At 40.5% G+C, this 23,476-nt stretch overlaps 1 protein-coding gene across 4 annotated transcripts in view; it reads right to left on the bottom strand.

Annotated features, from left to right (window-relative positions):
• The window catches only part of LOC136866911 (zinc finger protein 431), a 282,813-nt gene that overhangs the window by 190,067 nt on the left and 69,270 nt on the right, over positions 1-23,476 (bottom strand). For 3 of the 4 annotated variants that reach the window (XM_068226901.1, XM_068226902.1, XM_068226900.1), the window contains exons 4-5: positions 23,320-23,402; positions 15,761-18,124 (exon numbers count right to left, since the gene is read on the bottom strand). In XM_068226901.1, coding sequence (XP_068083002.1) covers positions 17,233-18,124; positions 23,320-23,402 — 975 coding nt within the window. In that variant the 3' untranslated portion in view covers positions 15,761-17,232. Of the gene's footprint in view, positions 1-15,760; positions 18,125-23,319; positions 23,403-23,476 lie in introns of those variants that run through there. The other variant, XM_068226903.1, reaches the window with a different exon arrangement.

The raw sequence follows: 23,476 nt of genomic DNA on the forward strand, positions 1-23,476 counted from the left end.
AGAGGCAGAGAAAGCCGCAACGCGAATCACATACGATGATAATCGCCTTTGAGGAATAAATAGGAAGCGACATGAATAATTCTTATAATTATGCCGCTGAATCGGAGTTAAAATCCTATGAGAATATAATGAAATAGCGGCTTGAAGTGTTGAGCCGGGATAACGATAAAGGAGAGAATTACAGGTGAAAGTCATTACTGTCCAGTGGATAATGTGCTCGTCAAATGAGAAGGGGACCACAAGATAAATGTTGTAGTTGCAAGGAGAATAGCAATGATGATTTGAAATAAGGCAAGTTTGAACACTGATTCAACTGTGAGAGGAATATTATTTGGTGAATTAAATAATGTACAGTTTGATTTCCGACAGTAGAAACGTCGTTAAAGGTAAACTGATATGTGAATGGTATGTGTAAAAGGTAAACTGATATGTGAATGGTATGTGTAATTACCATTGGAGGATTCGAGATTAAAATTGTGCTTTTATTTGACGTGTATAATTGGTAAACGTATTGTTGATGATAAGTAGATTGAGATTTAATATGACATTAATAATAATGAAAAATACGACTGAGACATGAGCCTATGTACATTTAGTGAGAAGGACCAATTGATACTATGTTAGTAGGAAGGTGCGTGAATCTCAAACTGTAAATAGAGTGCGATAATTTGTGTTTTCATGTGACACTTCGGTGACAGTTCAACTGAATATTTGTAAATTGTTGGAATGGAGATTGAATCCTTTAATTTAGTATAGGATAGGAAATGCAAATCTATCTATTTATTTATTTATGAACATAACAGGCGTTCAGCCCCAAATACATGTTCACAATAAAATAATCCAACCTAAGCCCCACGTTCACAACAATAAATAAAATAATCGTAACACAAAAGAAAATAATAACTTAAAAACCAACTGGCCTACGATTGATTCCCTCGAGGAACCGTTAGCCTTTTCACATAAAAATATAAAATACCACTTTTCTTGACCCAATTCCTCATTGCTGGTCCCATATCCTTATTTACTCATGCTTGATCTCATTTAAAACCCAAGCCACGCTCAGCATTAAATTTGCTATCGCAACCATCACTCATTACGTGTCCTTGTGCATTCAGCACATACGTCATCTTCATTGTTCTCTAGCTTACTCACTGTCCAAACCATAATAACCAACATTCCGCAATTGCATTCCAATCCACCATACACTACATTTACCCACCCGCATTCACTCTTACAAAATCCACCTACTATACCGAAAAGGTATAGAGAAATAATACAACACACGCCACCAAACCAAAATTTACAAAATGACACCACTTAATACAATCCCCCCTCCAACTCCAAAAATTTCAGCACTCATACCAAACACAAAGGCAATAATACCACCTCCCAACTCCAAAAATTTCAGCAATTAATAAAACCATCTCAATACCAAACCATCTTCATTTACAAAAACCCAACACTCATACACCAACACCACATTTCATTTCAATAGATAATAAAATCACCTCTACAACTCCAAACATTCATCACCACCTCTCCATCAGCTCATTTCAGTAATATGACACATCATAACTTAATCATAAATACCAAGCCCTCAATATCTCTACATATCAGTTCTCCATCACCACATTTCAACTATCTTATACCACCACTTCTCCAATACCACATTTCAGCAATAAGCCTCAATAACTTATACATCTCCGCCCTTTCCAAGACCACATTTCAGCAATATAGCACCAGCCCACCTCATATACCACCTCTCCATAAAAAAATCCAGGAATATATAATAATCAGATTAAATACCAAACCGTCTTCACTTACAATTTACTCATGAATACACCACCACTTCTCCATACTTCACCAAATCCACATTTCAACATAAATCACCTCTACTTCTTCGACAATAACACTCACCTTCTGCCATCCACCATATTATATCACCACTTCTTCAATACCACATTTCAACAATATAACACCTCCTAACTTAATCATAACACATAATCAAAAATACCAAGCCCTCAATAACTTCCAACATCACATTTCAGCAATATAAGACCAACTCCACCCCATATACCACCTCTACTTCTTCGACCATTACACTCACCTTCTGCCATCCACCATCTTACACCACCACTTCTCCAACACCACATTTCAACTCTACAACACATCATAACTTACATACCAGTTTTCCATCACCGCATTTCAGCGTTCACAAATAAATACCATCATAACTTCCAACTCCACAAACACCACCTCCATCTCTTACTTCTTCGACAATCATGCCCTTAATTACTTACTCACTTTATTATTGTTTATACCAACTACCATTCAATACATATAACACTCAAAATACCAAACACTCATATACCATCTTTTCATCAACACCACACTTCAACCTCCACCATCCAAAACTCTGCTCCCTCTCAACACTCACTTATTTAGCATTAAATAAACATCATACCAAAAACTATTGCAACTACCATTCTATACCAACACCTCGCTTCATATACCACCTCTCAATCTCATACCACACACAAATACTATTGCCTCCACATATTTACCTAATAACACCTCTACTCTACACTACATTCTTACATCTAACAATCTCTATCTTCACTACTTACTAAAGTATTGTTTTTTACCTCTAGTGACTACACCCCTCTCATTTCTACCTGTACCCCACATGCCAGTCAGATTTCTATACCTTCCTGCTTCTCTACCACCTCTCTTAGCCGTCAACTCCTCACTATCTTCACTCTGTTGTGTACCTTTGCCTCCAACTCCAGCTCTCATCATCTCCGTAAATTTTCTGCCCTTGCCTCTTTCCCAACTCAGATTGAGACACCCCACGGTTGCCTCAGACGTCACCTTTTTACTCTGCCCTGCCCTTACTTCACTGCTTTCACTCCCCTGCCTTTCTTCTTCGCTTCTTATGGTCACCTTTTCACTTGTCATCTCTTCCTGAACTTGGGCTTCTTCACTGTTTATGATCACATTTTCACTTGGCACACACTGCACACTGTTACTGATATCTCTCCTCACTTCCCCACCTTTCGTTGCACTACCCACTTTTTCTTCTTCTTCTTCTTTTATCCTCCTATCTAAGTCAATCAATCTATTTACAGTCCAGATTCTCTTCCAATTTCTGCCTGCTACTACTCGTTCTTGCCCTTTAACAGTCGCTCTCAACCCTTGATTTATTGCACGAATCTTGTGTGTTCTAAGTATTTTCTCGTTCCCAATAGCCTCCCATCACACGTCTCTCTTGATCCATATTTTCTCTCTCTGCACATTACTCGCATTTCTTATCACAGTATCAGCCATCAACGTAGAAAACAGTTCTAGTTTGATAGGCCTGTTGCCCCTAATTTTTCCCACCCTCTGCACATCGTCTATATCTAATTCACTAAAATTAAGTTTCAATTTCCCCTGTATTAAGTCCACTACTTTATAAGTTGTAAGTACTTTGTCTTCTCTCAACTCCTCAGGTACACCATATATAAATAAGCACTTCTTTCTTTGATATAGAGTATTGGCTTCCACTTCTACTTTCAGCTTCAAGTTCTCCTCTTCTAATCGTCCTATTTTTTCCCTTAATGTTACAACTTCTTCGGTGTTATGTCCCACTTGTGCTGTTATATCTTCCGTTTTTTCTTTAACCATACCTCCATTTTTCCAAACTCCCTGGTTTGTTCTTTAATCATATTTTTAATTTGCTCAAAAGGGCCAACTTCTTCCACCACCTCTTTTAGGGCTCTTTTGAATGCGTCCATATTTTCTCTTTCCTCATTTCTACAAGAGGTCGGGCCTGGGTTCAGCTCGACCCCCCCTGCCATGTTCCTACTGCCGCCCTGTACTGCTCTACACTAATCATTGTCGGCACACTTCTCCACAACCTTCCTGCACTCGGCACTTTCACCCACACCTCCCACTCCCGGGACCCTCCACTCAATGCGACCTCACTCGTCCGTGGCTTAGGCAAGACTGTGTTTAATTTAGTAATTAGGGCGTATAGCACTGTGGCCGTCGTTAAAAATTGCTACATTCTTCTCTATCTAATGAAAGATCTCAAGTAATTCACTACACCGAAAAAATATAACTAGGAAACTACGTCATACGATTGAAATGACCTTGATAAATTATCTGAATGTAACAAAATGCTCTAAAGTTGCTTGACCACGTTTGCTGAAATCTGTCACAACAGCACATGGTTGTTAGGTAAGGTCAATCTCTAAGTGTAAACAGAGGAGAATGCAATTAATATAGGACATAAACGGTAATGCCAATTACGTCACAGTGACGTAACTAATGGGTGTTTGTATCTTGCGTTTAAGGAATAATAGTGAAACTATATTTCATGATAACAAGTTAGAGTTTATGTTCATAGGCAAGATGATTTTGCACAGCTAACTATCTGCAATACTAGTTTATCTAACTATTCGATTTACTTGAAGTACAGCTGTGGAGGACTATTTTCACTGTAACCAGATAAAAGAGGTGACTAGTACTAACGAAGTAATGAATTTTACCTATGATAACAAAGACATTTACAAAAAGATAGAAAAGCTGAAAACTAGAAAAGCACCGGGGATTGATAAGATTTCCGGGAATATACGAAAGACAATAGGTAGGGATATAGTACCATATCTGAAGTACTTATTTGATTATTGTTTGCATGAAGGAGCTATACCAAATGAATGGTCAGTTGCTGTAGTAGCCCCTGTCTATAAAGGAAACGGGGGTAGACATAAAGGTGAAAATTACAGGCCAGTCCAATTGACATGTGATACACGTAAGCTTTGTGAAAACAATTTCTGACATTAAAGTTGTTTGTTAAATTAATGACTGGTTCGACAGAATTCAGTTTGGGTATAGGAAATGTTATTCCACTGAAGCTCTTCTTGCAGAATTTCAGCAAGGTATAGCAGGTATCGTAGATTCTGCGTCGCGATTGACTTATCCAACCCATTCGACAGGGTAGACTACTGGCAAAATTGACTGCAATTGGACTAGATAAAAGACTGACTGAATGGGTGGCTATATTTCTAGAAAATTGAACTCAGAGAATTGGAGTAGGTGAAGCTTTATCTCAACCTGTAATCATAAAGAGGGGAATTCGTCAAGGCAGTATTATTAGACGCTTAGGTTTTCTTATAGGTAAATTATATGATTCAAGAAGTGGAATCAGAGATAAGGGCATAACTTATTTGATAAGATTCAAACTAGAGTATTGTTCCAATTTATGGGACCCTCACCACGATTACGTGATTTGCAAACTGGATGAATCCAAGGAAAAGCAGTTCGATTTATTGTGGAAGATCTCTGACAAACGAGAGTGTTGCAAAGTGTAGGCTGGGAAGTCTACGGAGAAAGGAGACGAGCTTCTCGACAAAGTGGTATGTTCCGAGCTGTCATTGGAGAGACGGCGTGGAATGACATTAGTTGAGTGGTATTTTCAAAAGTGGGGGAGATGACGATAAAGTTGGGAATCAAGAGAACGATTATGGATTGGAATAATTTTACAATTGATAAGTTCAATAAATTTCTGAATTCTTTGCAATTATTTAACAAAAACTAGGTAGATACATACATAAACCTTTATTTTCTCCACATCTGTACAGTTTGACAACCAAATTGTTCTGTTTCGAGAATATGCAGATAAGAAATGTGATAAAAGATCAAATGAAAGGTTAACTACAATGTCTAATCACTGTAGGCGTGTGTCAGCTTGGCTGTTCCCTCCTGCCACCTCGGCCATCTGCTGTTATTCAATCCTTGCAGTCATTCTTCCGTACGTGACCGTCTTGAGCTTACTCAGGCCCCACTCTTCTTTCAATCCCTCCCACAGATTACCAACTGCTCACCACCTGACCGAACGCCTAATACGTTGAGTCAGGCAGCTGAGCACTGGCCTAGGACACCCAATCTGACATACTCTCTTGCCTCTGCTGCTGATCTGCATAGCTCACCATCTTTACTTTCTACTTACAACAACCAGAATGTACGTCATACATCGTCCTTATTTCTACATCCTCCACTTCCTTTAACATCTATATACAACCTTTTCTGACGGTATCTAGAAATTTACTTGTAGTACCTGGTTTTATCGCCTCTTTCACTACCCATTCTATGATCTTCTGTTATTACCCGGCTGGTTCATGACTTTTAATTTTCCTCACTCATGTACTTCACTTTCTCCAATCGAATTCCCGTGCATACTATTAAAAATTGAAAATCTTCCTTTCTTTCACCGCACAATATACTGCATATCGAATTGTCTTTCATCCTTGTCCATCCCTTTTCATATAAATATACCCGTCATCCACCAAATGAGTCCTCTCCTCTCTAATGGATTCACATTTCTTAATCGTATATTAACTACTCGATTATTTCTATTAAACATGGTTAGGGCCGCTCTTCTCCTGCAGTCAGCTTCCACTGATGCGCTTGAACATCGTTAATAGTATTCCTCCAACACACTTCATTCCTCCTTTCTCATTCCCAATAGTTTCCTAAACCCAACCTATCAATAATGCTTTTAACCTTATCTATCCACTAATCCTCATACATGCTCGTATTTCGTGCTGGTAAGCCGTCTGCAGGAGTAGGCCACTCCTACCCGTGTTTAATCTTCTCCAATAACTCGACACTCCCTCCGTAATATCCACCTCAATGTACTTATTACACATAATTCTAGCTGCTACATTGGCCGTGCAATTTGGAAGACCCATCACAATTTTACTAAATCTGCTGACTATCTAATTTAGTGTATTAAGTTCCTTTTCAACTGCACATACTTCTACACCATAGAACACCTTACTTAATACCACTGCTTTAAACATTCTCCGTATATTAGAATCGATACCTGGTAATTTATTATCCATGATGTTATACCTGAAAGGGCTGTTAACCTCCTCCAATTTGTTTTTTATTTGATAGGACCATTCATCATTCCTGCTTATACAAACACCCAAATACTGTAGTTTATCAGTCTCCTCTATTACCTCTCCATTTATCGCCCATTTCTTCTTTATCTTCCTCTTCCTACTTTTTCTTTGTCTTATTACTATTTATTCTCAGCGACCATTTACTGGCATAATTCGACACTTCATTTATACTTTTTGTAAACCCCCTCGTGTCAGTGTCAACAATAAGACGTCATCTGCAAATATCAAGCCAGGGATTTCTTGTTCTAAAACAGGACAAGCCCAGTTTTCTTCCCTACGCCCATATAATATGTCATTTAAGAGTATTCAAAATAGAATTGGAGATAATTTAATTGTTTTAAACCTACATTTGTTTCAATTAAACCACTTACAACCCCTTCCTGCATTCTAATACTAAAATACACTTCCTCATATATAGCCTCAATCGCGCGTCTCACGTTTTTGGAATTCCCACTCTACGAAATCTCTCAAGCAGGGCCCTCTTATTCACAGTATCAAATGCCTTTTCAAATTCCACCGCTGCTATATATACATTTTTCCTTCCTTCCTTCCTTCCTTCCTCATATATTTATCAATTATTGTCTTAATTTTCATTATATTATCCCTCGCCCTCCGCCCGATCCCGAAACCACTCTGGTAAACCGTAGTATGGAAAACCCTTCCGCCCAGTTCCTCAACATGTTCGCTAATATGCCTTACTCGATGCGTCTAATAAAGTTATGCCCCATAGTTACTAGGATTATTCCTTACACCTTTCGTTTTATAACTAGTGCATATGATACCTTTTTGCCACTCCTTCGGACATTTGGCACCTTCGAACACATTGTTAAATAACTTCACTATACTCTCCCTTATCAGGCTATTTTTTTGCTGCTTCTTTTCAAAATACCTTTGTTATTCCATTTCCACACCTGCTGTCATATTTCTTGCTTTGCCTAACAGTTCCAACACCTCTTCCCCTGATATTTCTTTGTCCAGGTCATAACTCCCTACTATCTCACTTCCGATCACCTTAGCGCCTCTATCTTCCTTCCGTCCTAAAAGTTTGCTAAAATATTCTACCCACACTTCATAGTGAATGTTGGGTTTTACACAACTCTTCTCCCCCTGTTAACTTTGTTTATTCTCTCCCATACCTCTCCTCCTTGCTTGTTTTTACACTCTCTGTTAATTGCTTCTGTTTGTTCCTTCTTCCATAACTTATCTATTATTTATCCCTTGTACTCCCTCCTTAGCTCACAAAAATTGTTCCTCTCTTCTTGCATTCCAGTCTCCCATCATCATCATCTCATCTCCTTCAAACTTCTCAATGCTCCCGATAATTTCATCTATCAGGTCATCGAAAAACTCTCATTCGCATATGCCGAGCCTCTAGGGGGGTTGTATCAAACAGCCAGGCATACCTCTCTTGCCTCTCCAAGCCAACTTCAACCTAATCCAAATCACCTCCTCATCTCATTTTCTATTACTTCTATCAAATCGCACATTTCTTCCCTTATTAATAATGTTATTCAACCAGGATTTCTTCCCCTCCACCCCTGTTTTCTTTTCATCATGTTCCTTTCCCCAAACCCCTTCCACAATAGACTCGTCCCTACTACTAACAACCATGCCTGCTAAAGGGCCACAATATCAAAACTCTCCAGTAATTTTACCATCTCCCTGTTACCCAATTTGCTTATCACCCCTTCAATATTTACAAAACCTATCTTCCAAAATAGTTCTTTATTCCCCTATTCGTCCCCTCCCGTATGCTTGCTTCCTTCTGTTACATTGGTCGATTTACTTCTTGTTACCCTCGCTCCTTCTCTTTCGGCTCCCGTATCCGCTTTTCTGGCTATCTTACAACTCTCTTTAGCGTCCTTCCCTTTATTTTTCTTACTCCGCAGTTCTTAGGCTTCTTCCCCTACCCAGTGCCTCTCGTCTTCTCCTTGCACTGCTCCGCTTGCGTGCGTCCCCCCCCCATTCCTGCTCTGTGCACTAGATTTCTCTCACTTCGTCACTGCTCCGTGATCACAATCTGCGCTTGTCTGGACCTTCCTTTCATTTTACACTTGCCGACTGGTCGCCAACCTGCTGATGTTTGCAATCCATTTCCCGTGGCTTGTTCACCGACCACACACGTGACCATCTTCCGTTCCTAACTACAAGCTGCTGACCTCTAATACATGCCCTAAGGCCTTACTGCCTAGCTGCCCATCAACGTTTCCTTAAAATTTTAAATTATTTACCTGCTTCACTATCCATATAGCTGTTAAACCATACTTCATTCCTTTTAAGTTTCCAGCGTTCCTTAGTACAATACCCGCCATCAGTGTGGATAATAACGACACTTCAATGGGCCTATTGCCCTTCTCTCTATTCTATACACATCGCCTATATCCACCTCACTAAAGGTAATCATTTTGCACCACATCCACCAACTTGTATACTAGATCTGTGTTTTATTTTCTCCTGCACCTTCTTACACTCCATAATTAAAAATATTCTTCTTTCTTCTTTCTGATCACCATTAGCTCCTTCCCTCTTCACCTTTACCAGCTCTTCTTCCAGGTTTTTGATATTCTTCCTCTTCTTTATTAATGACAACCTTCACCTTTAGCTCTTAGATACACTGCTTTATATCCTTAGACTGCTCCTTTATCAACTCCCTTACGTGCTCTGTTTGTCACCATCTCCTTCATTGCCTCAATTTCTTCCCACTCAAGTGAGCCCACAGGGCCTGGACTGGATTCATCTCCACTCCCCGTAATGTTAGCAACACTGCCACCAGCACCGCTGCCAATACACCCTCTTTCACATTCTTCATCTTTAGCTCATTACTCATCCATCTGCTCTGCCTACTCCCTATCGCAACCCTATGTTGTTGCAAGTTGCTCCCCATTCCTCATATCCGTGCTCTCTGCTTGCTCAGTCAAGCCTGAATAAGACCAGGTACTCCGACGCTTGGGCGACTGCCCTAAATGCGGATCAGTGGTGACTGATTCATAACATACGCTGAGGGAACTTTGTAACTGTACAGTACCGCGGGCATAGGAACGCGGAACTGGTGAATTAAAGTGCTGAATGTCGTAAAGCAACGCGAGAATCGGACCAATCTTCTGCGCAGTATTACGTAACTCGCCCTCGGGAAGCGAATGGCTGCATGCAATAATGAGTACCAGTAATAAAGTACAGGGGGGAGGAAGCAGGCAGGTGAAACGTATAGAAAGTGAAGATGATCTACCTGAACCATGGTTCGAGACTCCTGTGGGCCGAGCAATTCAGAGTGTCGGTGTGTAATCCTGGAAGTAACGATCTATCAAGGCAGAAGCAGATAAAAACCACATGGAGGAACTTCGGGAAATTCAAACCCAGACATAGAGCGCTGTAGTGATGACCCTCGCTAATTGCTGGGGGTGGGCCTGGGGTCCGATTTAGAAGGAATTGTGTTTGCATAGAAGCCAAGTAGAAAACGAGGCTTGCCGGAGATGGCTGGACATTGGAAGACGGAATGTCTCCCCCTTCAGAATGTTTATTGTTTTTTCCCCCTTTGCCCTTGACATGGCTGACTGAAGTGCTGAGTAGACCAAAGGAAACAAGAAGGAGAAATGTGTTCTAGGGTCCCAGATCTTGGCTGCTCGGTCCCAAGTGACATTTATGTGTTAAATTACATCATCACAGCTGTGAACAGGAGCTCGCTAATTCAGCTGATAGATTCTTCCCCAACAAATTGCCTAATTTATTTAGATCACAATGGTCTCTAGATAATCAATTCCGAACCGGATGGTCGTCATTCCAAGCCAGAGCCGCTGTATTCCGAAAGCGGCAAAATCCACAGTATTATTTTGTATTTTATTTCCAGGAATAATGATTGATTTATATTCACGTGGCACTTAAGTACGTGTGCTGCTCTGTTTCGTTGTGGACTCATTCGACTGAACTGTTCTTGGTTTGATTGATGACTATAGCGTACTTCTTGCGACGGTCCGATTTTTGGAGTCACTGTAGTACATATGTTTTAGGAGAGTTTTTTCATCAGTAGCGGAATCCCACTCAGCCTTAATGAATTGTATTACCATTAATGCGTCCTTATGCCTCAAATCTACCCGGAATTATTCATGCTACTCAGAGCGATATCAAGATCCGGCCCTCCAAAAACCATACGCAAGCCGTCAAACATTTTAATACATAACATCTGATAGACCTGTAGGTATAAATTCGAACATCATATTGGTTAGGGGTAATGAAAGGACAGTTATGAAGTCGTTGGTAACACGTAATTGAGAGAGGCATTTACAGTAATTTCAGCGATTTGAAGATAATTTTTATGATTTTCAAATTTTGTGTCTTTGCATCAGGAATTAACGGGCAATTAGACCTAGATGATAATATTTATCAGTCGCACATGGCCTAGTTGTTCTGACATGAGCTTTGACCCCGTTAAATTTTGTTGTCACTGTTTCGACTCTAAAATGTTTGTTTTTGTACCATGTTTTAGTTTATAAATTCAAAAGTGTTTGGTTTTAAACGAATTTCAGAGATCTTATGCAGCCCTCCACTACACCTCCTCGTTTAATTACTACAATTATAAAGAACTGAGCGCGCTCATCGCCTTTGCATAGGAGTGGGTAGTGAGGATGGAACCCAAGACCAGGTAAAGGGAACACCACTTCTACATCATCCCTACTGTTGGTAGTGGGCAAATAGGCTACTGTTCTGCCTTTTACTTATGCCATTAATATGATCAAGTGTTCTCAATATTGTGGAGCCACTTACCTGTATATACGATTGCCACTCCAATATTACAGGTTTTATTGTTGCCACTACGAATATTTCTAAAGTCCTCAGATCTGAAGTCACGACTGCCGGCCTGTCTAGTCTCACGTACACCTACGATATGTAATATATTCTCCATCAATGAATACTATAGTTCCTTCAATCTTCTCAATTTAACATTCCATGTGCCAATAGAGAGTATTTTGCGAGATGAACTCGCTGTTGTTCCCACTCCCTTCTAAATTCCATGAGCAGGACTCTGCACTGCTACCATATATGGGAAATCCTTAAGATAGTAATATCTTCTTGCTTTGTACGTCCTCATGATGATGACCAAGAGGTTATTCCACGTTTATGAACGGTTTCCCACCCCAAGGACAAAATATTGCCTTGCACATTCACCTGCATATCCGCCCTCCTACAGTCGTTGGCAAGTGTAGGGGGATTCCTTATCCAGGGGGCGATGCGGCTTCCCTTTTATTCGTCTTCAACGTGAGGGAATTCTAATCCGCAATCGACACGGACAGGAAATAAGTAATAGGGCACAGAATAGGCACTCCAAGTAAGTACAGCACCCAGAAACAAGAAGCCGTTACACCAACAATGGTGCCAAGACCACAATAAAAAAGGGCCAAGAAGAAACTTACACCATACACATGCCAGAGTAAAATATTCACATAACCTAAAAATGCACTTAAGCCTCGCTTCAACACACACTTCAGTTGAATTAAAATGCTCTGAGGGATAAATTGAAGATAATAAAATAAAAATAATGAAATGGGAAACTGTGTCGGTGAGCCCATCAGTGCTGGTGGCTTCAAGGCTTACAACATTGACAGTTAAAACCCGTTACCTTTCAAGTAACCACCATTACGACTCTCGTAATACTCGAAACATGGAGATAACGAATATTCAGAAATGTACCCCGGTGGTAAACATTCATCCCCACACAGTCTGGGGCAAGCAGGTCAGCGAATTCTGGGAACCTGCACCTTCATTCTTCCCAGTTCTATGTAATTCTGTTAAACTCCAACCAAAGTGAAATATTGACTACTTTGCTACAATAAATATCAATTCCCTACTGAATGTAGGTAAGCTCAAACAAATGCTTGACGTGCTGGAAAGCACAATGTTTAGGTAGCAGCATTACAAGAAACTCGGTTTACCGACGAGGATACAATAGATTCCGGAGTGTACAGAATCTCCAAGGGCAAACTTGGTGAGAGAGTTATCAAGACAGTCCCACAATTTCGTACTGGGTTTACGGTACACATCAAGGTGGTTGACAATATTTTACAGTTCACTTCACCTAACAGAAGGAGCTCCTCGTTATCCTTCAGGCCTCGTGATACATCATACACAACCGTTAATGGCCACGCACCCACAAATGACACAAACCGGACAAACCTGGAATTCGTAGAACAATGCTGGGGCATCTTAGAAGAAACTTTGGATAAGATCCCTCCCCACCATTCCATCATACTCAAGAAACTTTAATGCACAAGTCGGTAAGGAGTGGAAATGCCGAAATATAGTAGGCCATTATCCAGCCCATAAGAGAACAAATAGAAATGGAGAACGTCTCACTGAACTCTGTGACAAGTATGACTTGGTCCTAAAAACAACAGCCCTCACACGTCTACCTAGAAAGGCCAAAACCTCTAACAGTCCAAACCCTATGCTTGGTGAATTTCAGTTAGACTATGTTACTATAGCACGAAAACATCATATGTACATACAGAACATCAAGGTATAACGAGGAGCCAACATAGACTCTGATCACTACCTTTCACTTGTGAAGATTAATACGCAACCCTTTAGGAACACGCCAAATATCCAAAGCAGTCTTAATATACCCAGGTTCAACATTCTGCGACTGCGTGATGGGGATTGTGTTTTTCAGGATACCCTCAAGAAGAATACAGAGAATGAATGGTGGCCTGCCTTACAAAAGGCCATGCTGGATGCCATGCAGGAAACTACCCTGCCTCATCAACCAAAGGCAAGAACCCATGGCGGACTAGTTGGAACCAATATAAAACTTAAGCAAATTATGAAGCCTTCCTCATGCAAAGAAAAGCTACACCTAACACCATCCGCAGAACCACGAGAAATTACTTCAGGAGCCTAATTCATCAGGTTGAAAATAATTTTGAAAGAAACAACTCATGAAACCCGTACAAAGGTCTTAAGAAGGAAACGAACCAGCAAACAGCTCCTACACCCATCCTCCACGGGCCAGATGGAAAACTGCAGCTGAACAATAAAGACTGCACCAAAACGCTTACAGATTATTTCAAGAACCTACTAAACGCAGAGGAACCTATAGAAAGGCTTATTTCCCATGAGCCTTCCTACAGGAACCCTGATTCTCAACCACCTACGAGGGAAGAAATAATCGACATAATCGGTGGTCTCAAGAACAAGGCTTCAGGTTAAGACGGCATACTTGCCGAGATCTGGAAACAAGCAGATGATCAGCATCTCTCAAATCATCGAGGACATATGGACAACAGAGTTCCTATCCAAAGGATGGACGTCTGCTGGGACTCATCCCCTCGGCAAGAAGGGAAGTAAGACAGACCTCAACAATTATAGAGGTATTTCCTTGTTACAAATTACCTACAAGATCCTCTCTGTAGCCCTGCTCAATAGGGTCACCACACAGCTAGACTCACAATTAGGTGAACACGAAACTGCTTTCCGCAAGACTAAATCTTGTGCAGAACAGATACACAATCTTAAGACTACAAAAGCCGAGGTGGACATCCCTGGGTGGTAGTCTTAGTAGATTTTCAGAAAGCTTATGACTCTGTGGACAAAAACACTCTTTTCTCCATACAAGGGGAACTTGGTCTGGAATGGGAAGACCCTACGATTAGCTCAAGCCACTCTGAGGAACACGGCATCCAAGGTCAGGTTCAGAGGTGAAATATCTGAAAGTTTTCCAAACAGAACAGGAGTTAGAAGGGGTGATGGTCACTTCTGAATTCTCTTCAACTGTGTCCTGGAAAATAACATTAGGAAATGGAGAACGGCCGGGAGCTGGACTGAAACTAGGGTACAAGAGACCTCATTGTCGCATGCCCAGCCTTTGCCGATGACCTCATTCTACTGGCGAAGAATACAGAGGAGGCTACTTAAAACTTACAGAGTCTTTATCGTGTATCGGTTAAGAATGGTTTGAATATCAGCATCTAGAAGGCTGAATTTATGACCACTATCAAAGGAAGCCCTTCTACAATTCCTCCCACAGACAATACCATACGAATAGTATCTGCAGTTAAGTACTGGGGTGAATGGATCTCTGCGAATCAGAGCGAGAACCTAGTCATAGATGCCAGATGTACAAGGTTTGAAAGGACTTATCACTCCTGTCGTAGTATCTATTCATGTACGTGCCTCTCTAAGAACCTCAAACGCAGACACAGCTCGGTCGTCAAACCATCTGTTCTGTATGCTTCTGAGCGCCTTGCAATGGCCAGGAAGGGCCCGCTCAGAAAGCTGAGGTTAAAAGGGAGGAAATTCCTGAGAATGATATTAGGACCAAACAGAGTGGGAGGAAGCATTTATAGAATCAACCATAACGATGAACTGTATGAACACCAGAACATCGTCACGTCCAGAAGGAAAAGGCGCCCGAACTTTCATGCACACCTGGCCATCTGGATTCTGAAAGCTTCACGAACATATTCACAGTAAGAGGAAGCGGCAGGGCTTCTAAGAACAAAAGGATCACGTCAGTTAAATCGGATATGGAACAACTAGGTATCTCACTGGGACAAACTCACCACCGACTACTGTTCCATCAAGCCATCCAACAGGGAGTTTTCCCAAGGAAGAAGACTACAGGAACTAAGTGGACAGAAAGCTGGTTCATAGTCAGCAAATGAAGGAATATTGGAAAAAGAAAAAGCAACAACTTCACCGAATAGTAGATATGAGCCCCGTGGTCTTCACTAGGCCCAAACGACAAAGAAGAACAAGAAGAAAGGAATGGGTTAAATCAACATGGGCGATAAATTAATAAAACATCAGAGACCAAAGGAAAATATTTAATATAAGTGCGAGCAGGTAATAACTGAATGGTATGAAAACTGGATAGAACGTAATTTTACAGTGTCAGATACAAAATATAAAATTTAACTGGTAAGTTAATGATGGATAATTTACCAATTACTGAATGGGAAACAAAATATTTAAGGAACTAGGTTCATAGCAAATTAGAGTACAGCGTACATTCATTAATCACAGAATTTATTAAATTTTTTGGAATAGAGACTTTCTTCATATGTTAAATACTAGTTCGTGAATTTTCTCCCCGATCAACGATAGTTCATGTTAACGCAATTTTGGTTGTAGAAAGGTACACACACGCTATGCTGTCGAAAAGGCTTGTAGACCAAGTGCCATGGAAGTTAAGTTCAAATAATTTCCCTTTTTACCAGTTTTCAAATAAGGACATTGGTAATCTTCACAAACCATCGAGCACACGACTAATATGTATATGAAATTATGTCTAGTCACATCTGAATTGCAGGATTTAATACAGTGAAGCCACCCTGTTACATTAACAGAATGTTACGATGGAGGCCGTAGCTAAAAACATTTCCCATTATGAAACAGGCTCAAATAAATGTATAAATATTTTTCATTTATTTAAATGTCCGCCTCCGTAGCGTAACGGTTTGTGTTATTAGCTGCCGTCCTCGGGGGCCCGGATTCGATTCCCGGTACTGCCAGGAATTTAAAATTGGCAGGAGGGCTGGTATGTGGTTGAAATGGTACATGCAGCTCACCTCCAATGGGGGTGTGCCTGAAAAGAGCTGCATCACCTCGGGATGAGGACACGAATTTACTTTACTTATTTATTTAAATTGTGTAACATTTCTGCCGGGTGAGCGATTATGTCCTTGTTGAGATAAGAATTCAAAGATAACTCACCACAACACTCATTACATGGCTCACGAGAGTGAGTGAGCAGGTGTTTACTATACTTTCTGATTTAACGAAACCATTCAATGCATTCGATAGAACATTATCAGTATCTGTGAGTACGTGCCGAACATAACAGCCCTTCAACGAAGCCTTATGCCGCTAACGTTGGAACACTACTGGTGCTGTCCGGTGTGTGTAACGAGCAAATGTCTATTAAGAACAGACTAACGACGAAAGTTTTCACCACATTCATTACAACAGCACAGGTATACTCCGGTGTGAATGAGCACAAGTGAAGTAGAAAAGGTCTTACCACAAACCTCTTAACTTATATGTCACCAGGCCAGCGTTCTCAAATGTGAGTGTACATATGGGTATTAAGAACACCTTTTTTCACGAATCTTTGTAGCATGTTAGTTACAAGAGTGTAGTGCTCTCAAATGTGAGTGTACATATGGGTATTAAGAACACCATTTTTCACGAATCTTTGTAGCATGTTAGTTACAAGAGTGTAGTGCTCTCAAATGTGAGTGTACATATGGGTATTAAGAACACATTTTTTTCACGAATCTTTGTAGCATGTTAGTTACAAGAGTGTAGGACTTTCTGCACTGTGAATAAGCATGTGAGCACTAAGATTATACTTCACGCGAAACCTTTTACCACATACCCTACAGGAATGCGGGCGAACATCTCCATGAATAAGCATGTGTCTAGCAAGATCGCTTTTCCTACGAAATATTTTCCCACATATTTTACAACAGTTCTGTCGTTCTTGGGTATGAGAACGCATATGTCTATTAAGACCACTTTTTTCCCTAAAGTTTTTACTACATTCTTTACATTGGTGCGGGAATTCTCCGGTGTGAATATGTATATGTGCACGAAGATCATGGTTACGACAAAACTTTTTACCACATACGTCACAACAATATGGGCGATCATCTGCGTCTGCGTGTGTAACCATATGTCTACTAAGATTGCTTTTTCTACCAAACGTTTTCGGACATATGTCACAGCGGTAGGGGCGTTCACCGGTGTGGATGAGCATGTGTCTATTCAGGAAACACTTTTCACGAAACGTTCTTCCACACTCAGCACAGGAGTGCGGGTTTTCACCGGTATGAATATTCATATGTACACCAAGATCATATTTATCACGAAACCTTTCACCACAAGCCTCACACCGATGCGGTCCATCATCTGTGTGAGTGAACATGTGTCTTTTAAGTTTCCCCTTCCAACAAAACGTTTTTCCACATACGTCACAACAATACGGACATTCTCCCGTATGTATGAGCTTATGTGTATCAAAATCACGCCTTCTGCGAAAAGATTTTCCACATTGGTCGCAACAATGCGGATATTCTCCGGGTGGAATGATCATATTTTCACCGGAGGTTTCTTCATCACGTACCTCAGCGGAAAGTGGGCCATCTTCCGTGTGGGTGGCGTTGTGTCTATGAAGTGTCTGCTTCCTGTGAAATAGTTTCCACCATATGTTACAAAAGTTTGGGGGAACCCTGGCATGAGTCAAGTATCCCATTTTGTCTGATGAAACTTACACTAATAGTATAGTGTGTGTTTGCCATACGCTAAATAAATAGTACGGAGACATATTTTTATGACAGAGTGAGACATTGCTCGTCAGTTTCCACTCTGAGACATAGTACGATACATTTGACTACAGCCATTTAGACGTAGCTTGGGTATGAAATGCAGAGAATTTCTCTACTTGGTAATAATATCAGAGCAATAAAAGCAACAGTGTATAATATAATCCTTACCTATTCACATGGTACACACAATCAAATTCATGTCCCTCTAATTTTATAGCAGTGTATTATTGAACAACGCTTGCTTTTTCCAGAAGATCACATTTTTTTTTGATAACTTCCGGCCACATTCATCACAACAGTGGAGAGGGGTCTATTGTGTGCTAACATGTGTCTTTTTAGAATTTTCTTCATTCTAAAAGATTTTCCACATGTACAGCTTAGGTGCGGCCTATCTCTGTTACCAGATATTTGTCTAATATTGAAAGACATAACAGAAACAGTAGTACTGTATTCTTTACGATCCATCGGCCGTTCCTGAGAATTAGACAAACGGCGGTGATTGCATATATTGTGAGGTGGCAAACTGCAAACCACCTCACCGGCTGTTTACAATATCTTGCATCTGCTATCACATGTATCGACTACACCTCTGGTCAATACTCCAGCGTACTCCACACAAGAATACATAGTATATATTTGAGTACAAAAATAAAATATCAACTACATAAGCAAACTCAATATAGGTACCGAATTGTATCATGTCATATTACAAGATAACTTTGTGACAGGCAGATAACCAAAGAATGGGTATCCAAACGAACAATGAAGTGAGCTCGTCGTGCAAGCATACTCTCGGACAAGGTATAAATCTACATATTTCTCCACAGTGAGTGAGCGGTTCTGCCGAAGAAACCTAGTGGAAAATTTAACGCTGATATCGGAAAAATTCTGGAAAAAGCAAGCGTTGTTCAATAATACACTGCTATAAAATTAGAGGGACATGAATTTGATTGCATGTACCATGTGAATAGGTCAGGATTATATTATACACTGTTGCTTTTATTGCTCTGATATTATTACCAATTAGAGAAATTCTCAGCATTTCATTCCCGAGCTATGTCTAAATGGCTGTAGTCAAATGTATCGTACTATACCTCAGAGTAAAACCTGACGAGCAATGTCTGACTCTGTCATAAAAATATGTCTCCGTACTACTTATTTATCGTATGGCAAACACACACTATACTATTAGTGTAAGTTTCATCAGACAAAATGGGATATCTGAATGAGACACAAAGTGTACTGCAGGAAAGTTCGCCATTCATGCTGTGTCCACAGAGCTTCATGTGGCTTCGCCAGTTGTTGGGGTGTTCGGAAAGAGTTTCCTGAAATAGGTACATACACCCAAAGGGCAGGACAAAGGAGAAAACTAAAAACATCTGCCAGTGAGGACTCACACCCTGTGAGTTGTTCTCTCTGCTGGCAGTCAATGACTGCCCTCGACCTACAAAATGATCTAAGAGTAGCAGGTGGTTGCAGTGTCAGTGACCAAACAATATGCAACAGTCTCGGAAAGGCAGGTTTACGATCAGGAAGTCCTCATCAGATCCCTCGATTAAGACTGGCAACTGCATCAGTGGCAAAACGTATTGTTTAAAGACGAGTTCCGATTTTGTCCAGCAGGATGCGACGGACGTATATGTGTATACTGTAATCTATTTGAATGTTATAATGAAGTCAAGGAAATGGACAGAACTGGCTGCGGCTCAGTCATGGTGTGGGGTGGCATCACAATTGATGGCCAAACGGAACTTCACATAATCAGAGACTGACTTAATGCTCTGTGGTATACTAACGAGATTGTACAATATCATGTTATGCCCATTACAGTTGTAATCATTGGTGTAACCACGAGTGGTCGCTCTATGAGGTTTTCTCTGAAATTATATTTATTGTGATATTAATTCACAGTGATGAAACGGTGGTGACGTGCTCTCCCTTCTAGCTGAGTTTATAATTGTCGTGAGTAAAGCGACTCACATTTAAAGGGCAAACATCCCCCCGCCAAGTTGGGACAAAGGTTCGTATGTGTCCGTGCACGCTGAGTGAGAACATCTCTCATCACGCGACTAATGGCGTTGGCGTTACGTTGAAGTGTAGCAGAAAACTTAATCCTGTTGTAGGCGTTAGTATTTGACTTAAGTTGCACGCGAAATGTTCTCCATTTGCAGTTACTGATAACTGTGTCTTCAGAAATGTGGAGTCGAGGAAAAATGCTAGTTCAATTAGCGCTGTTACAAAATCCAGGTTACTCACTTGTTGGAGAGAAGACCTATTGTCCTTTTTTCTTTTTTGCTAGTTGTTTTACATCACACTGACACAGATAGGTCTTACAGTGATGATGGGACAGGAAAGGGCTAGGAGTGGGAAGGAAGCCACCATGGCCTTAATTAAGGTACAGCCCCAGCATTTGCCTGGTGTGAAAATGGGAAACCACAGAAAACTATTTTCAGGGCTGCCGACAGTGGGGTTCAGACCTACTATCTCCCGAATACTGGATTTGGAAGTAAAGAAAGCAGAGATGGGTGAGTTCAACAATTGAAAAACAATAACAGAAGCCAATGAGCGCGATCATGAACACTCTAAGATCTTATTAATACTTGACCAAAATTTTAAATTACAACAAGCTGTCACATTGTTGGTGAGAAAAACTGCATAAAATAGTGCATTAAATTGCAATTTATTTCTCTTAAAGGCTATGCGTATGCACAACATTATTTATCCAACTCGCCTTCAAGGGGAATATTGAGTCGTTACCTAGGAAACACATCATTCCAGCAGCAGCGACAAATCTCGTCCAAGAGACTTCTTTTAGAAATTGAAGGAATGAATGAGGCCAAAAATGTGTGTTCTGTCATTACTGATGCCTTCTTTCGACCGGTAAGTCAACCTCTTATAAACTACCCATCAACTATTCCCTTATGTAGAGGTTGCCTAATTGAACTGTACAATCTGTTACTGTCAGTATTCAAACAGGTTTAAATTATTGGTTGTGTAATTCTAAGATTGGTTACAGATAACCTCAAGACAAATGTGAATATGATGAAACAACTACAAAATGGAGGAATACTGAAGTCTCAGATTCTTCACCCTACCAATCAAGACCGACCTCTACTCCTAGACTTCGACCAGTGTCACATTCTTAAAAATGTCTGGACGTAACTTTTACGAAAAAGCATGTACACTGAGAAAGAATAAATTAGTGGGAGCCCTAATCAAAAATGTACACATCATGTAGCCCAAAGAAGTGATTAAACCAGTTCCTTTCTTAACTAGAAAGCATGTGGCACACATCAATTTCAGGGAAATGAATGTGAAACAGGTCAAGGATATACTTTCATACTGCTCTTCAATATCTGAAGGACAACAACATCCAGTTTCAAGGATGTGCTTTCCAAAGCAGTGGTGCTAAAAATGATAAAGAAATGGTTTGAAATCCATGATGTAAGTAGCACTATTTTACAGCGATTAAAGCCAGAAAAGATGCACGTATTCAACATAAGCAATGAGAGATTGGTGTATTATGTACCTTCTCTCATCAGGATTCTATTTCATGTTTACAAGATCATTTAATAGTGACCCCGTAGAGCATTTCGTCAGCAAGCTGAGAAGCATATCTGGAAGCAATGACATGTTGAATTGCAGAGCTGTGATATTCAGTAGGTATAGCATTATGAATAGCTCCTTATGAAAAGATATAGGCTCAGGGGGTCAAATGTTCAATTGCAGAAAATATCAAGTGTAACCTAAACAACTTCGTCAATCTCCCAGTAAGCATTTCTATTTCTTGGATATATAACAACAGAACTGGCAACAATAACATATCGGAGTTTCTGTTATGCTGCAAGTACAGGAGGAAATCAACTGCAAGTTCCCCTGACAGTTGGCCGGAAAAAAAAAAAAAAATTAGCTCCCCTTTGATGGACATAATTTACAAGAGGGACATTTCTGATAAGCTGCACAATCCAACTGAAGTACGTATTAAAGTGGGTACTAAACATAATTGTTGACGTTACAAAGCTCAAATTTGCTAGCACATGTGAAACTGTAACAGAGTGAAGTTGCATTGTGACCTGCTCTCAAATGCCTCATCTCTTCGGACAAAAGGCATGCAGAAAGGTTGAACTTACCCATAAAAATGATATACTGTACTCGTCTTTCTGAAAAACCAAGCTTCACAAGTACCTGAATGGTTTTTGATCATGTTCAAGTTCTAAATGCAAAGCAGCCAAGTAGGAAAATCCTGCATGTGTCTGCTAGCGGTGCTGACCGACCGGCATCCTAGTAGTGCAGAGAGGTGAGTAGTGGAGAAAATGTACACTAGTTCACTATGAGCACTTTCAGCCGGAGTGGAAAGGTATGGAGTGCATAACAGAAGCTGACAGTTCACCCTATGTTAGGGAACGCAACTCCCTCATAGAAAGATGTACAGTAGCCCATAAACTGCCACGAAGAGCATTTCAAATAATGCCATGATCCATCACTGCAGAACAGTAGTCAGATTGCAGTTCCTATGCTCAGCAGAAACTCTGCTAAAGGACATGAAATACACTACGGATGACAAAGGGACGTTAAAAGATGCATTCCAAGGAAAATTCAGGACCCAGACAACTCTAATAATAAATGATGTTATTGGCTCTACATCCCACAAAGTCCTTTTATGGTTTTCAGAGACGCCAAAGTGCCGGAATTTTATTCCGCAGGAGTTCTTTTATGTGCCAGTAAACCTACCTACACAAGGCTGATGTAATTGAGCACCTTCAAATACCATCGGACTGATCCAGGATCAAACCTGCCAAGTTGGGGTCAGAGGCCTGCACCTCATCCATCTGAGCCACTCAGCCCAGCAAGCAGAGGAGTCCCATTAAATTCACAAATAATTACAGATATTGGAAACAATGAAATGGTATTAACCAAGTAGCTTGTTTGAGATTCAGAGGAAGGTGACTGAATTCAAGAATGATGCAGATGAACTTGAGCAAGATTTTAACCCACAATGTTACTCAACCACTTGTCTACTGAGGGATCTAGTGGAGGGCATAAACTGTACTCACTTGTTGTCTTCTTTGAAACACGGCTCCAGCTGACCATCTGTGTGGTCTTCCACGGAGATTTCATCCTTAACATCAGCAAAAGGCTGTAAGATATATCAAAAGTACATATAAAATGCAGGGTGAAGAGGTAAATAGAATTAAGCAAAATAAAAAATAA

This window comes from Anabrus simplex, chromosome 3, assembly GCF_040414725.1.
Source record: "Anabrus simplex isolate iqAnaSimp1 chromosome 3, ASM4041472v1, whole genome shotgun sequence".
Lineage (NCBI taxonomy): Eukaryota > Metazoa > Arthropoda > Insecta > Orthoptera > Tettigoniidae > Anabrus > Anabrus simplex.